The sequence below is a fragment of the Lolium rigidum genome, chromosome 6 (genome assembly GCF_022539505.1).
Source record: "Lolium rigidum isolate FL_2022 chromosome 6, APGP_CSIRO_Lrig_0.1, whole genome shotgun sequence".
In the NCBI taxonomy this organism is placed as follows: Eukaryota; Viridiplantae; Streptophyta; class Magnoliopsida; order Poales; family Poaceae; genus Lolium; species Lolium rigidum.
Window position 1 is genome coordinate 80735608 of NC_061513.1, and position 16793 is coordinate 80752400.

At 40.8% G+C, this 16793-nt stretch overlaps 2 protein-coding genes across 4 annotated transcripts; one reads left to right on the plus strand and one right to left on the minus strand.

Moving 5' to 3' along the window:
- The first annotated feature begins 955 nt into the window (after positions 1–955).
- LOC124660938 (dymeclin) lies at positions 956–8185 on the plus strand. The gene is made up of 18 exons (XM_047198789.1): positions 956–1172; positions 2761–3000; positions 3078–3141; positions 3238–3367; positions 3470–3611; positions 3894–4151; positions 4231–4315; positions 4844–4946; positions 5406–5531; positions 5598–5711; positions 6014–6132; positions 6219–6306; positions 6392–6484; positions 6554–6643; positions 6720–6839; positions 6921–7012; positions 7404–7458; positions 7781–8185. Exons 1-18 carry the CDS (start codon positions 971–973, stop codon positions 7808–7810), a joined length of 2151 nt encoding a protein of 716 aa, XP_047054745.1. The 5' UTR covers positions 956–970; the 3' UTR covers positions 7811–8185.
- A 2983-nt stretch (positions 8186–11168) lies between these two features.
- On the minus strand, positions 11169–16381 carry LOC124665485. 3 transcript variants are annotated; one of them, XM_047202894.1, is made up of 15 exons: positions 16253–16381; positions 16053–16130; positions 15855–15941; positions 15588–15755; positions 15432–15500; positions 15204–15330; positions 14820–14892; positions 14590–14706; positions 13836–13955; positions 13195–13213; positions 12860–12938; positions 12253–12560; positions 11913–12028; positions 11744–11837; positions 11169–11536 (listed from the first exon to the last, which is right to left on the minus strand). In XM_047202894.1, the coding sequence occupies exons 1-15, from the start codon at positions 16379–16381 to the stop codon at positions 11480–11482; spliced, it is 1641 nt and encodes a 546-aa protein (XP_047058850.1). In that variant the 3' UTR covers positions 11169–11479. The 3 variants fall into 3 exon arrangements, with proteins under 3 accessions (XP_047058850.1, XP_047058851.1, XP_047058849.1); XM_047202895.1 differs by having other exon boundaries at positions 11744–11810; positions 12253–12563; XM_047202893.1 differs by having other exon boundaries at positions 12253–12563.
- Positions 16382–16793: the final 412 nt, after the last annotated feature.

Here is a 16793-nt window from a genome sequence, read left to right on the forward strand (position 1 = left end):
TATTCTCGAGGAACAGTTGTTGGACTTCATTTTATCTGAAATGCGAAAAGTAAATAATCATACTTGTCAGAACCGAAGATCACTTCGGTCATATAAACTTTTGATACCCAAAAAAGTTATAGTCTAGGGTTACATTTTTTAAGTAGAAGAAAAAGATAAAAGCATTTTTTTAAGTAAAGATAAAACCATTTGAAGTGCTGGCCAGCTTGTTTCAGTTATTTTCCGTGTAAGCTTGCTCAGATTTTTAATTGTTTTCTCTACTCTCTCCGTCTCAGTTTACTAGTCTTTTCCGTTTTCCTAGGTCACCAATTTGACCTATATAATTTAGATTATATAATGCAAAAATTATATCATTAGAAAATAGAACATCTAAACTTTCTAATGAAATAATTTTATAACATATAACTAATGCTAACTTGAGCAAATTTTCGACCTAGTGGTACGTGCACGCCTAAGAGAGGGAGTATATGAAAATGTGAAATCCGAGGTAACAGACAAAAAGAGCCAAACAGAAGCGACGAAGTCAAGCACACGGCCTAGAATCCGGCGGGGAGCAACTTGGAATCAAGTGCAGAAGTGCGACACGGCCAAAGCGGCCCGTCCTCATCGTCCCCGGCTGACCTCAAGTGCAAGCCTCACGAATGCTCCACCACCAAACCACCTCCACCGACGGCAGGCGACCCAGCACCCCACGACCCCGGCAAAAGACCATACAGCCCCCGCCAGTTCTTGCCCGGCGAACCCACCCGCCGCTCGAGACCCATGGGCGATTTGGTCCACCGGTAATAATCCCATCAAAACCTCCCAAACCCAACACCGCCAACCCGGCCAGTCGCACCCGCCCCCTTCCTCCTCCTCCGCTCCCTTCCGCCCGAAGTCTCCACGCCATTTAAAACCTTGGCTTGGCCCCGACTCCACCTGGCCATTCCCCGCCCGCCCGCGTCAAACCCTAGGGGCCTCCTCAGATCCAATGGGCGCGGCGCCGTCCACGCCGAGGCTGGGCGAGCCGGCGGCCGCGGCGGCGGCGCCGGGGGCCGCGGAGCGGATGTTCGCCGCGCTCGTCGGCGCCGAGGCCTACCCGGCCTCCTCCGAGTTCTGGACGCAGCTGCTCGACCTGCCCCTCACCCTGCACTGGCCGCGCGGCCGCGTCCTGCAGGCCTGCCACGCCTTCGGTGAGCGCCGCCCGAGATCCATATCCCCCTCACCCCGCCCGCACTTGCTCTCCGATCGCTTTCCGCTTCTCAGCCTCGCGCTCGCTGGCGCTGACTGTTTCGTGTTCCGCGGGAAATTGATCCGTGGGGGGCCAATGCGGATCATGTGGTTTCTGCCTGCCTGCCCGCGCGGTCGTGGGTCGCGCACCGCCGCGGCGGGTTTATCTAGTGCTTTCGAGGTGAGAGGGCGGGGTCGGCGTGGTGTTTCTGCCACTTTCGGCGCGCCTATGGTGCCATTGAGATGCTCCGGGTGTTGATTTCTGCCCACCGCCAGCTGCATTTCTGCTCAGGACGGGAATTTGGGGGCTGTTCAGTTTACCCTTCTGACATGATACGATGGTCGAGGCGATAAGGCATATGCATTTGTATTGGCGGCTGATCAGGGTTGACTGATCTTAGTGTGTTGCAAGATATGCAATGCTTACAATCTATCATGACTCATGAGAGTTTTAACCTTCTTACTAGAAAAAAAAAACCCATGAGAGTTCTTGTGCGACTGGGTTTGTTTTCGTCAAGTATTGGACTACTTTTTGGAGCAAGAGAGAGACCCACATTTTACTCTTTTTTTTAGGTAAGAAATAGCGAACTGCAGGATTGTCTTCTGAGAATCGATTGTCTTTGGTGGGGAAACATGCAAATAAAGGTCCCAAGGCTCATTATAGTCAGGATGAAGGATTTAGGTGCTAGTTCTAATTTGTGGAATGCTGCAATGATTGTTTGCTTTCGGACTTCAACTACCCAGTGCAGTGGAAATGCGTGAATCAGGGGCTTGGGCCTGCATTTCTGCTTTATGTTGCAACCAGTGAGAGACCTCATTGTGGATCTGTCTGTGTGGTGGAATCTATGATTTTTATCTCGGTCTAATTTGTAGTAAATATTACATAAAATACTAGCAATACGTAGGTGAGCATATTATAGCCCATAAGTTTTGCCCCGCTTGTTTCACGAGTTTAAAGCATTTTGGGTTCCTGAATTTGAAACCTGGTTGGTCAAGTGGAGGTATGGTTAGTCATGCATTTTGCTTTACTAACTGTGATCCGTGGATTGCAGGATATGATTAACTGAATGGAGGTTGGCGATGTAGTGTTCAAGGGTTAGACTAGGGATATCTTGCTTCTCTTTTGTTTTTACACAACTGCTGTTTGTTGTGGACAGTGTTAAAATGGACGGTAGTCGGTAGGCATATATCATTCAAAGAGTAACACGTTGATGTTCTTAGGGATGGATATCAAATACAAAAGTATGGTTATAGAAGCAAACATGATAGTTATGGGACACAACCTGTGGGTGCTCTTTTGATAGGCACAGTTGCGAACTCGCAGTGTTTGGTATAGTGCCTCTTGGAATTCATCTACGGGACACGTCCTATGGGTTCTGTTTGATAGGCACAATTACATACTTGCAGATTTAAATGTTTTACTAGATTATACGAGTTATTAGCTTGATGGCCCCAGTGTTTTGGCAGATTTTTCATGATTAATTTCCGCAATTAATTTATAATGGTCGTTTGCTCATTGGACTGACTGTCAGAGTTATGTGCAACGTGCAGCACAGAACAACTACCAGACAAAGCATCTCGCAAAGATCTTGATCCATTTGGTTTGGTGTTTGCAAGATTGCACATCGGATTCTCCTGTATCTTATGGCTCCTATAGAAAGGCTATCAATGCTGCGTATATATCATCCATATTTCTCAAGTTCATTATTGAAAATGCGAAGGCAGATAACTGGCAAGAGCTATGCCTTGATATCAACAAGAATGAGAAGGGGATGGAAACTTTTCCTTCTGGTAATTGATTATTCAAAATTCCAAATGCATTATTTAGTCGACTCTTCTGATATCTTATGGTTCCCTGTTCCTTCTAGACCAAAGCGTGGAGTATTTTCTGATGAAAGGGGTGCTGAACTACATTGGTAGTGTGGATGTAAGGTATCTTGATGGATGGCTTAATTCTATCTAGTGTTTGCTTTTCAAAATGTTTTTTTCTCATTTGCATCTCACTTTATTGTTATGTTTTATATGAAGTCCGGAGTCATGCTACCTGCATCATGAGCTTCTGAACTTGATGCTAGTTCTCATGTCGACTCAGTTATGTTCTGGACCATCTCCAGAACCGAAGGATGTGCATCCTTTCATTGATGCAGCTATGCACCAGGTAAAAATAGAATCTGCTAATGCATTATGTATGATGGTTTATTTACAGTTACTATTTAGCTTAATTTGGGATGGGTTTCTTTGCCACATCTTTCTTCTGCAGGACAGTTCCATAGTGGCTTTGGTAGTTCAAAAGTTGCTGCTAAATTTCGTAAAGCGGCCACAGATTCCATTAAATGGTTCGCACCCTATTTTCTCTGATGATGGCGGGCCTGGTGTTTTGCAACGAGTTGGCTCAGCAGCTGGTAATGCGGGTTCCTTTTTCTGCATCGAAGTGATTATAGTTTACTGCATTATCATCATGATTTATGTCTTGGAAAATCATGTCATGGCAATGCTTTGAACATATCATCTTATAGAGTTATAGGTACACCTTTTGTTTAGAATGTTTTAACTGTGTTGTGCTTCCCACTATTATTTTACTCAGGAAGTTGTCATATACACTTCAATCATCCTTATATGCCCTACTAATAAAATATTTTCATTATTGAAAATCTTTGACTTTACTTGTTTATCTGGTTTTGCAGCAAATCTTGTACTACTGCCATATTATACTTTTAACTATCTTGTAAGTGCAAGTGCTGAAGGTGCAACAAGTCAATTGGCAGATAATAGTTTAGTTGTTTTGCTTATTCTGATCCACTACCGAAAGTGCATCTCAACGAATGAGTCCATTCCAACCGACAGTATCTACATGAGTGATTCAAATACCAATGTAAAGGATGCACCAGCTTTTCATGAGAACCCTTATTGCAGGGCGCTAAACAATGCTAACGACATTCAATGTAAGATGCAGCTGACCTACAAAGAAATTGTGGCACTCGTATGCATCGCTAACAGTTACAGAAATGAATTATGCTGCAGTTGATCGTGCTGATGTAGAGGGGAATGCTCAAAATGGACCTATTGTGAGGTTGTCTTTTGCGTCGCTGTTTGATGCTCTTGGCACGTAAGTAATTCGATCTAATTCAGTAGTATGCTCATACTTTTATTTATTATATTCATGCAATTTCACCAAATCTAGTTGTCAGCCTTGGGGAACAGTCTATCAAATAGGGTTGTCAAACCTGGTGAAGTAAAAGTGTTGTTCTTTCTGGAGGCATTCGCTGAAAACAATGAGATTATTTTCTTTTTCTTCACAAGTGAAAACACATCAATGATTTTGGTTGATTATCAGGTTTGTTGGATAGATACAACACTGCTCTTAGCAATGATTTTAGTCATATGTAGATTATGAATAGCATCGAACATGGCGCTCCAGATGGACTCATGTACTCTATAACAGTTTCAGGGCTTGATGGGTAAAAGTGAGACTGGTGTGGAGTATTTGAAACTAATAGTTTGGTATTATAAATATTTTTGACATCTTCTGTGGGCCCATTATCTAGGACCTATCATTATTTATTCAAGAGTGAGCATCATCATGTATAAGCAGATCTTGGTGTTTGTATTTCATTTGTTTCGGTTATCCATACAGGTGCTTAAAAGATGAGAGCTCAGTTCTTTTGCTCTATTCTTTGGTCCATGGGAACTGCAACTTTCAGGAGTATGTTCTGGTTCGAACAGACTTGGATACTTTGGTATGCTCTTTTTGCAACTATGTTTGTAAGCCTTCTTGTTGGAGCATGCAGGCAAATATTCGGACAGAATATGCTTTAAATTAATAAAACAGCTGTGCTGAAAACACTTTCCTTTTTAACGAGACAATGTATTAGCGTTTAACATCTTTTCACCTGTATTCCTCCATGAATTAGCTTATACTGTCTTGGTGAATTTCATACATAAACTAAATCTGCGACTCCATGTCAACATGAAACATCGGAACCTAAATTTCATATCACATAAACATGTAGTAAAACCAAGCAGTGATAGCTAAAGTAATAGCCCAACAGAAACTTGTATGGGGTAGCATAGGCTCTGTTTATATTTACTGGAGAATATCATTTATAGACAGAGTTGTCCGCCCCTCCCCCTCCCCCCTCACAACCAAAAAGAAGGCAGAATATTGTGAGTTCTCATAATTTGTCTGTTTTGGACAGCTAATGCCTATTTTGGAAATGCTCTACAATGCATCAAGGAAGACTTCCAATCAAATCTATATGTTGTTGATAATTCTCCTGATACTCAGTCAAGATTCAACCTTCAATGCTTGTGTGCACAAATTGGTAAGAAAACAAACTAACCTTTACTTTATTTGAATGGTTTGCTGACGATTTAGTGTACGACTTTAGGTTGTTCCTACCGTTCCTTGGTACCAGGAGCGCCTCATGCATCAAACATCTCTGGGATCTTTGATGGTTGTAATACTAATTCGAACCATCAAGTATAACCTCTCCAAACTGCGAGTACGTACCTGAGTCTTTTGTTCTCCAAACGCATGTCAAATACTCGCCCTATGTTATCTACCATACTTCATTAGAAGTTTCCTTTTCCGTTACTGTTTATCCATTCTTACAGTTTACTACACACTAGCTAAAATCTACTCCCTCCGTTTTAAAATAAGTGTCACACATTCGTCTAGATTCATGTGTCTAGACATGTTTTAGTGTGTACATACAAATCTAGATAAATCTGAGACACTTATTTTAGAACGGAGGGAGTACTTTGGTTCATAACTGTCTAATGACAAGCTTATTTGTACTTGCAGGATGTGTACCTTCACACAAACTGTCTCGCAATTCTAGCAAACATGGGCCCTCATGTCCATAGACTGAGCGCATATGCATCTCAAAGGCTGGTTAGCCTCTTCGACATGCTTTCTCGCAAGTATGATATCTCAATCTCTCTATTTGGTTTTCACTTTTTGCACCTAAAGTTAACTTGTCCTTTTGCTTGTATGTATCATCTACCAGGTATGCCAAATTAGCTGAGTTAAAGAATGACAAGGCTCTGAAAGTTATATCTGATCAAATGGAAACAGACCTCATCTCAGATGATATGGTACTCTACAGTTATCTTGCATCGTAATAGCACCATTGTTTATGTTTTCCTTTATATAATTGCAAACAGTGGTTTATTTTTGCAGTCAACAGAGCTTCACATATACACTGACTTCTTAAGAATTGTTCTGGAAATCATCAATGCAATCCTTACATATGCATTGCCCAGAAATCCTGAGGTATGTTTGTTACCGATGCAGTTTACCTGATAGGCAGAACTAAACTGCTTCTAACATGTTCATCAACAGGTTGTGTATGCCATATTGCACCGCCAAGAGGTTTTTGAGCCCTTCAAGAACCATCCTCGTTTCAATGAATTGCTTGAGAATATTTACACGGTATGTCTTACCGTACAGTACCTCATAATCTTCTGTTCTCCAGGTGACCATATTCCATCTTGAATTTGTCTGTCAGGTGTTGGATTTCTTCAACAGTCGAATGGACATGCAACAGTTAGATGGAGAATGGTCTGTAGACAAGGTTCTTGAGCTCATTAACAAACATTGTCGTTCATGGCGTGGAGAAGGAATGAAGGTGAGAACATATTGTGACCTCGTTGTCTTCTGGTATTCAGTCATTCAGTGGCATAACAATACATGATTACACGTTCTCCAGATGTTTACGCAGTTACGATTTACATATGAGCAAGAAAGTCACCCCGAGGAATTCTTCATTCCATATGCTTGGCGGCTTATCCTATCACGAGGGTAAATATTTCCTGTTTGTGTATGCTAATTCTCACATATGTTGCTTATTATCAATATGCAAGTGATGTTGATAAAGATGCCATAGAAATGACTTGGAACTGTTATTTTGGGTTATGGTACAAGCTTGTCATAAGCTTTCATATTTCTATTCCCATGCAATTGCCTAGTCAATCCCTATTTGAATGTTGGCTTTGTCAGGATTGTGGGACGAGGCTGGCATATCAACTAGAAATGACGATGGAATTTTTTCCATTTCATGCCAACTAGACATTTTACAATACCACGTGGCAGGCCTATCAGAAAAATATAACGTCGACTTTTTATATAATAACTTGCTATATGTTCCTGTCATTTCACTGATATTTCCTCAATTCTTTCCTGCATTTAACAGATTCTCTTTCAATCCTGGTGCCATCAATCTGTTCCCGGTGGAGATTCATGTTGATGTAAGTTGCTCTATTTTTTTTTTGAGAAAACACATTAACACAAAGATTTAGGTGATTCTTTTCATTGAAAAGAAGTTTTTGGTTACAACTATTTTGTTTGAAGATCAATCAGGTTTTATGCTTGGGCTCTTAGAGCATCACAAATGAGTAAATATTATTTCCTTTGTTCCAAAATATTACACGTTTTGGTAGGTAAAACAGCCTACCAAAATGTCTTACATTTTGGAACGGAGGTAGTAGATATTAGATATGCCCTGTTATGTTATATTTGTTGCTTTTGTAATAATGATGTTTCGGTTTTGTCAAAATGGACCACTCCCAGGATACACCATCAAGCGTACAAAAGGTTTAGAGATGATGTGGAACCTTTGAGCTTCTGACAACAACACAGAGAAACGTTTGACCTGTTTTCGCCCCTTGTGGCGAAGAGCTCTTTGTATATAGGCGGCATATACGAGATATATTCGGAGGTGTATTCTCATTCTTTTTCGTGTTAATATTTCCATCTCCCATAATGTAATACCAGATAGAATGGTAGGAGGAACTGTATCTGGTTGAAAATAGGCAGTGTGTAGGTTCAATACAGTTCTTTCATAAGTTATTGTCTGTATATTTACCTCCAAACTGAAAGGCCTGAGGTGTTCAATACAGTTCTTTCATAAGTTATTGTCTGTATATTTACCTCCAAACTGAAAGGCCTGGGGTGTTATCGCCTATTGACTGTACTGATATTCTGTTTCCCAATAGAAGAACCGCAACCACCATTACATTATGCTGCATTGCTCATGAATATTCACGGATGAGTTTTTTTTGCAATTGCTCATGAATATTTGTATCAGGATTTGTATGGCGATGAAGTCAGCAAAATCCGTGAGCACCTGGTGATCAACATCCACAAGAGGGCTCTCCCACTCATAGGGACCAACATGTCTGGCTTGAGTCTTGTGATCATGTTGTGTATGATCACACAAGCATGCATCACCTTCCATATTTTGTTTTGCGACGTGGTAGCATGTGCCAAACAATAGCACATAAGGATTGGAGCATACCAAATGCTCACTTGGTATCCTTCCCGCAACTCTCTTGGCGCTCGGCAAAGTGGATATATGTCATGGAACGGGGGAGTACAAACCCACCAGCGTGATTTTTTTATATAGGAGAATGAGAATTCACTAATCATTGCTTAATGCTTATACAACTTAAGTTAATAATCACTTTCCTAATACTACTTATAGTGGAAGTAACTTGGGTAGTAACATAGAACTACCTGCGATGCCAACTAAACATTTTGATGACATGGCATGTCATTAATTGAGAAAAGAAAGCATTGTGATACTACCTCCATCCCAAGGCTTAAGACCTATATTTTTTTCAAAAAGACAAACTATGTTAAGTTTGACTAAGTTTTATCAAAAATCATTAACATGAAAAGTACAAAATCAATATCATTAGATAGATAATGAAATATACTTTCATATGGTACCTACAAAATATCATATTTGTTCATAAATTCTTCTAAAATTTTGGTTAAACTTTATTTCGTTTGACTTTCTGGAGAAAAAATATAGGCCTTAAGCCTAGCGATAGAGCTAGTAACTAGCTATGTTATCATAACATCACATTTCTCAAGACTAGATGAGTCTACAACCTAATTAATATGGTTTTACATGACATCACACATATATTACTACCTACTATGGAGGTAGTAACATAGAGTAGTAACATGTGCATGTTACCACTTGTGCTACTCGTGGCGCATGGCCGTGCGCCATGGATATCATGCCACTGGTAGTAGGTTACCCATAAACTAGAAAATATTAGAATAACAGCGCCCCCTTGGTCAGAGGTAGGGGATGCAGAACGACACGCCGATGAACTCCATCGCGGTGCTACTGCACATCCAGACCGCGTGAAATGCCCCCTTGGCACCATTGTAGGGTAGATAGAGGTCAGCGTTGAGCGCCTCGCCCCGCCGCCCGAATTAGGCCTCCAGCCGACATGGTTGTAGAGGAGGACGAGGCCGTTGTTGAGCGCCCCACCGCCCTAATCAGGCCTCCAGCCAACGGGGTTGCACAGGAGGACGAGGCCATTGTTGGGCTCCACGCCTCCCCCTTGGCTCTAGGGAAGCTCTGCCACTATAAATAAAGAGCCCTTGATGTCATGTCATCGTAGGGCCCCCAAAATCTTTGGACCGGCCCTGCTTATATTCCACACATTCTCTTTTTAGTTCCTTCTCGGATCTAGCGTATAGGTATTCTTTGTTTCGGTTGCCGTTGTTATCCACATGCAAGGCGATGTTACTATCCTTCGAAGAATCTTTTCTCGCTTGAAAGAGAAGGTACTATACATGTTTCTTCTATTGTTATTAGGTTAGATTTTGTACATTTGGATTGTTTTGTTTTATGTATTGATGATACACACAAACAAATAAAACATTCTCTTACCTAAGATTTTCACTTGGGAGGCAATCGCCTACCGGAGATTCACTTTTGATCTTGGCTACATATGCTCACTTTATTAAGAAAACAATTTTAAAACATAAAAAAGAACTCAGATTTTTTTCGCATGTATATCTCCACATTCCATGTGAGCATATAATGTTTCGCCGAGGACCGGGATTTATTGCCTTGTGAAAAAAATACAAAAAAAAAGGCTCGAGAAATGTCTTATTTTTTCACCGAATTTTATCTTTTTTACATAGGATGCTCAAAAGATCGATTTTGGCTGAAACAACCTTGTGAGAACGTATGACGTGGAGATATACACCTAACATTATAGTTTGGATTGTTTTGGACATTTTAAATATCTTTAAAACGTATTTCAAACAAATGGAGCATATGCATCCAGGAAATGTATTTCTGTGAGTAGTCCATTGCCTGCTCATAGAGTAGTCTTGATTAGCCAAGCTGACTCTTAATTATTGTACGCACACGCGAGCACAATAATCAAAAACTTGTATTATGAGGAAGACTAAAAAACACGGTTATGGCTCCGATGCTACAGATCATGTCTGAACTTGAGGAGTTGTGTGGGGAACCGATTTTGCCTTTATTCGTCAAGCAGGTGAAGGTGGACTCTCTCGAGACCTCGGTTGTGGATTCTCCATCTAGTGAGGCGCTAGCCAAAGAAAGAAGAATGGCGTTACAAAGAAAGCTTTCGCGGCTGCTTGAGAGGCCCAATTCGGGTTGTTGTGTCACTTTAGTGTGTCTTGGTTGCAGTGTGGTGATCCATGGGTCTTTAGTTTGGAGTTGAAATAGGCTGAGAGAGTATTGGTTTATCTTTCCGTCAGGAGTGTTGGTTTATCTTTCCATCAGGAAGTTTCATGTGTGGGTGTTGTTCGCTTATGTTTCATTGTAACAATTTTTGCCCAATTTTCCATTAAAGCATCTTCTTAATTAGTAAATTGGGGCAAAGCTTTTGCCTCCGTTTATAAAAAAGGAAGGCTGAAAAACCTAATGCACACACCGCCATGGTGATTGTGGGTTGGACAGAAGTTGAATGGGGTCAATGTGGGTTCAGACTTGTGAACTGTGGCATGGCATATCACGAATTTGGTCGGTTTCCTACACTTTTCCCTCGACAGATCTGAGAACGTTTCTAGAAAAAGAAAAAAAAGGTATGCGTGACTAGTGGCAGCAAGCTCCATAGTGGCATTTTCCTGAATTCTACCTGAACTAAATCGCTGCAAGTACCGCCTCCTAATATATATATAAATCATCGGCAGGAATTTAGAATGATAATCCGTGGAAAAAAAATCAATTGGTTGTCATACATGATCCCTCTTGCGGCTCCAAACAAAGAAGCTCGACTCTCAAATGAATCCTCAACTGCCTTCAAAAGCGTAAGTTCTGGACAGCAATGCGGCCTTCAATCAAGCTTTGATCCAACAACCAGTTAAAATAAATTTCCGAAGTTAGACACCGTGCACTACAAGGACGCCCAACACCAAAGTTGTCGGAAAAAATAAGGACGCCACACACCAGCTCTTTGTTCCATCCTCCATGCATTTGTCCGTGATACATTAGCTGGGGCGGTCAACACACACCCTCAGATATTGGTCAAGGACACTCTGGAATACCTGCATCGGATAAAAGCATTTTAAATGTGGTCAACTGGTATTAACGAATCCGGAGTTAGCACTAATATCACCATGACTCCTGCTAAATTCCATGGTGGTACATTCTTGACATATTAGATTTTCTTCTCTGGTAAATCTAGAAAAAAGCATATTCACATTTGATGGTTCTAATTTAGGAAATCAAAAATTTCATGAAAATAAAAGTACCTGAAAAGAAAACAACTCCTTCCTATTGAGAAGCGCATCCATTGCAGCATACTGGTCATCAAACGCACTGTAGAATATCTTGTAAAACTCAGCTCTGTATCATGCCAATCAACAGTTTAGAAGTGTCACTATGGTGAAAATTAAGAAAATGACATGAGAGGCTACTCACTGTTCTTCTGGTGTGCTTCCTTGATCAATCTCATCGAACTTCCTAGTCAGTATCTCTGCTCCTGTGGGTCCAAGTATGTTGAGGACTAAACCTTCTAATGTCCTTGGGAAAGTGTGCTGAAAAGCATGAAATTTCAAACAACAAGAACAAATTAACGATTCAGTCCTGAATAACCCAGATGCTGAACAGATAATAAACCATAATGAAGTAGATACTCCATGCACACGAACAGAGGTTTTGTGCGCTATATACAAGGCATACAAACAAGAACGACTTGTGTGCAAATTTTTATAGATGATATCAGCTGAATAATTTAAAAAATATATAATACAATACATACCACCATTGCTAGTAGCATACCCCGCAATTCAAATGGTTCAACTGGCAAAATTATTTTTGCAACCGGATCTTTCTCCAAGAGAGATGAATCATCTGCAGCAGTCTTCTTCCTTTCATTGCTTTGGCACACAGATGTATCCTGAGATGCAGATTCTGCCCTGTCATTCTGGTCAACCGCTTCAACACTGTTGTGAACCAGTGACATGAGCTCATAGAGCGCTTGGAGGGTGCAGGGCTTCAAAGATTGCAGCGCTGCACCTTTCTTGTCAGATGTATCAGAATTTGTAACCTTGTTGAATGGTTGGGAACCTGCTAAATGAATAAAATAAGGTCTTCAATCTTAATTGTGTGAGAATCAAAAGGGAACTAAATTTAAAAAAAAAATATTAAGAAAAAGTATGAAGGGGTAAATTTTGCTTTGTTTCCACGGTAAAAGAGAGGAACTGGCAGTTACTGTGACAATCTTGAAGTTCAAATAAAACTATAACGTATATCAATTGTCAATGAAGCTAAGAAAGCACTATAAAGTCATTGTACCACTGAATTTAATTAAAATAGAAATAGAAAGAAAAGCTCACAGTGCCTCTTAATAGGCGTAAAATACTAACCTTCTGATAATCCATCCGTAGACTGAAAATCGTGGTTTCTTTCTGAATGACTAAAGGAACTCATCTGTGTTATTTTGTTCTGTGTCATGAGAGAGGCGCAGAGTTAGTACACAAGTTATTTGCACAACCAATAAAAGGAGAAAATGCATTGCTAAGTGCTAACTACTGCATGCAACCGTGACAAATCATCTAAAGTTGAAAATCCCAGAACAGGGTAAGAAGCCAAGGATAAAACAGGCGGATATTAGAAATAAGTAGCATACTCAAAGTATTTTCAAACGATTAAATGAAGTCTCATCCTATCAAAATTAAGAAAATAGTGTAATGGTGCTTACCATCTCTGTATCCACCAGTCTTCACTACAAATCATTTGTAGAGGCAGACACCAGCAAGATAGTGCATAAAGAAGAGGGAAACTAGTCATATATCGGTTAAAAATAGGTAATGCAACATAAGAAAAAACATAAAGAAACTGGACATGAGAAAATGAATTTCTAGTGGCCCTTCGGTAAGGAGCTGCATATTCTAATGAAATGCTACTACGCTCTGAAAGAAGGGAATTGGTACTGAGTAAATGATAGCACCTGTTGGTAATTTTAATAGTATACCCACAAGAGCCAAGGATTTGGGTGGCAAGCACATCCTTTCAAATCATCAAATGTAAAGTCAGATTGAAGATTTGACCATCCTCTATAACAGCACACTTAGCACTTCATCTTATGTTCGGGTACTTTCCATTCTGTCTATACATATTTTAAGATTTGACCATCCTCTATAAATGGACCATGAAATGGTAAGATTTCTTTATATGCTTGGCCCTATGTTGCTACCTATTTAGTACACAATTCATTTGGAGAGAGAAACTGTAGGGAACTGGAAAATACAGCATATTCCTACACTTACATACACTACAAACAATCAATCTGGGGAAACTACAATACATACTAAAGGAAAAGTCCAAATTACAATACAATACCTCCTCATAATTCGACGCAGATAGTAGCCATCCATATGTTCTAACATTTCAGTCATTATTCTTGACTTCCACCAAAAGTTAACTGCTATGGTCAAATCATCGCTGTCAACTTGGTGATACCTGTTAAATGAACTCTAAAACTGTAAGGTGTATTACTCATCCTACAATTAGTTTTGTTGGAGGACAGCTAACATAATAGAAGTCCAAAAACAATGATTTTCTATTCTACAACATATGAACTGTCACATATATCAAGTGTATTGAACCGAATTACCACTTTCTACATTGACAGGAAATAAGGAGTTCAGATTGGTATGACAAAGCAAAACAAAATAAGAAAAAGCTGCAAGATATGGATTAGAGATGGCTTGCGATCTATTGTGCTTCCTCCGGTTTTGATTACAAGGCCACTATCAAAAATATAATTTGCAGCTATACAAGGCCACTATCTCTTCCTGAGAAGAATTGATTAAATTTCTACCTTGGTACGATGGTACTCATTAATGCGAATGCTGCGTGCAACCATAGAGAAAGAGGCAGCGCATGCAACATGTTTAATTAGCTTGAAACACGTTAGGTTTCCCACACAATTAATTGTGTTATTTACCAGTTGACTTTGTTTTCTTGGTATCTGGAAATTGAGATAGTGGCCTTGTATACAAAACTGGAGGGAATATGAACAATCTCTGTGTCCAAAATTGAGATGCTCAGAAACAAGATGAAGTAAAATATAAAATAGTTAAAAAATATGTACCATCCTTCTGGTATGAAAAGAGCATCACCACAATTTAGGATGACTCTTTCAGAATATTCCTTCATGTATTTTGCTCTTGTATAGCTTGAATAATCTGGTTCCTCAATGCTGACACAACTGCCAAAGAAGATGTGAGAGAGCATATAAAAGCATTTCAGATCTGCTCAACTTGAGTTAGTCAAGCCAACTGAAAAAATGGACAACAATTCCTGTGGGGAAAAGGAGTTTACCTATGGTTGGAGGCCTCCCCATATACAGGCATTGGATACAAAAATGGGGACGCGGAAGGAGACCACAAAGTTACTGTATGGAATTTTCAGGAAAAGTAAACAATTAAGAGATTTCTCTAGAAATTTATCAGGTGTTACATATCACCAATATTTCAAACAGCTACAACAATAAGGATCATAATGTGAAAAGATAATGAAACTAAAGTTGAAAAGAAGCAAGAGCAAGCACAAACAGAAGACAGAAGTCCGTCTACAGCTGAAGTAAAATGACGATATTTTTGTGTTGGCAAATTAAAATACTACCAACACATGAACTCAACAGCTTGTAAATTAACATAAATAGGACATGAAAAGATAACATACTATCTGAAACATGAAACACACCTTTTTTGCATCCAGCCATCACGCAGAGAAGGTTATGGTGGGGATCATAATGGGTACTTGATCTCATGTGAGCTCTACTCATCCAAAAGTTGATGGACGAAAAAGATTTCCCTTTCAGAAATATAGGCTGCAGGAATAAAAAGAAACAAATTGGGGAAACAATCAGCTCGAACATGAAGGTTAATTGAAAGGAGACAATTTGGCTAAGAAAAAAGAGATAAGTCAGACCTCCTGAATGTCCTCTTTTAAAACTTGTAAAGAGGATCTATCTTTGTTCTCGGTGTTCAGAATTGACACCTGTACGTTATAGGTTAGAATTATTTTATGGCAAGTAAATAACTCTATAACACCACACTGCCAGAAGGGTGCAGCAAGCAAACTTGCCTGTGCCAAGTAGAGTTGCTCAGAATTCTCTGAGCTGGCTGGAAACATTTTATCTGAACAAGTTGAATCCTTCCCAATCCCCTTATCTTTGGATGAATCACTAGCAGCATTCAGATGCCCCAGGTGAGATTTGCAGGATTGCATGAATGTAGAGAACGGGATAGACACCTACATCAAGAAACAGTAAACCTAGGTGTGAGCTCAATGCGAATTGTGCATACGGCATCATTGACTACTTCTAGGCAGCAAATATGAGTTAAAAACAACCCTCTCATGGCTTCTAAGATCCCCATAGAACACATGCCCAGTGTTCGACATCATGGCTTCCACGGCAACATCAGGTCCCACCTTCTCCTAAGAAATGTCCAGGGTAAACATTGCATCGATTGCAAAGTCCAAAGACTCAAACATATGCTACTTCATCCGTTATTTCCTCGTGTGAACTGGGGAGAGGGGGATCCGAACCAGCAAGTAGTCGAGGCCACCATGGAGAGGATCCCACCGGGATAAGGCCGCAGAACCCTTTAGCACACCGCGGAATACCTGAATATTGGGGTTTCCCCCAACGCAGAAACACGGGAACACATGAAGAATCGATGGGAGCAGAAAGAGGGAGAGAAGGAAGACAGGGAGAGCTTCGAGAATATGAGGCGTAGAGGAGTTACGGCGGGGACGTTCTTGGGCTCGATGGAGGCTGCGAACTCCTCTGAGGACGGCGGCAACGAGAAGCGAGCGGCGCGGAGGCCGGCGTCCAGCGCCGCACCCACGAATTCGGCGTCTTTCTCGGCTTGCATTCCTTTCGCCGTCCGTGAGCACGGAGCCCTTCAGGCTTCAGCTGCAGGTTGCAGTAGAACTGGGAGGTAATGTGTTGATGGGCCGGGCTGCCTGTCAAGTCAGCCTCCGTCCAAGCCCATGCCATAAAGGAGATATTCTTCACTTATTTTTTGCACGGCGATCTCACCGTCTCCGAGGAGTGTGCCTTGTACTGCGCACGCTACCCAGTGCCGACGGACATGTGGCTGCTGTTGGCGGGATAAGAACCACGGGCCCCATCTCGCCGGGCGCGTGGGTAAATGTCAGCTCAAGACCAGATACATCGTGCACAACGCTTCTCTAAGATGGCGCATATCTCACTGTGTAAGTAAAATATATTGCTAGAAGGCTAAAACAAATGAAATTTTTCGTACATGGTTATGCAAGTGCTAC

What these genes read in the sequence shown, in the direction of transcription:
- LOC124660938 (XM_047198789.1), top strand. Translation starts at nt 971, where the DNA reads ATGGGCGCGGCGCCGTCCACGCCGAGGCTGGGCGAGCCGGCGGCCGCG. An exon ending in CATTGCCCAGAAATCCTGAG is followed by an intron (nt 6,485 to 6,553) that starts GTATGTTTGTTA and finishes GTTCATCAACAG; the next exon opens with GTTGTGTATGCCATATTGCA. An exon ending in CGGTGGAGATTCATGTTGAT is followed by an intron (nt 7,459 to 7,780) that starts GTAAGTTGCTCT and finishes GACCACTCCCAG; the next exon opens with GATACACCATCAAGCGTACA.
- LOC124665485 (XM_047202893.1), bottom strand. Translation starts at nt 16,381, where the DNA reads ATGCAAGCCGAGAAAGACGCCGAATTCGTGGGTGCGGCGCTGGACGCC. An exon ending in GTGGCCTCGACTACTTGCTG is followed by an intron (nt 15,942 to 16,052) that starts GTTCGGATCCCC and finishes GACATTTCTTAG; the next exon opens with GAGAAGGTGGGACCTGATGT. An exon ending in AGCAACTCTACTTGGCACAG is followed by an intron (nt 15,501 to 15,587) that starts GCAAGTTTGCTT and finishes TATAACGTACAG; the next exon opens with GTGTCAATTCTGAACACCGA.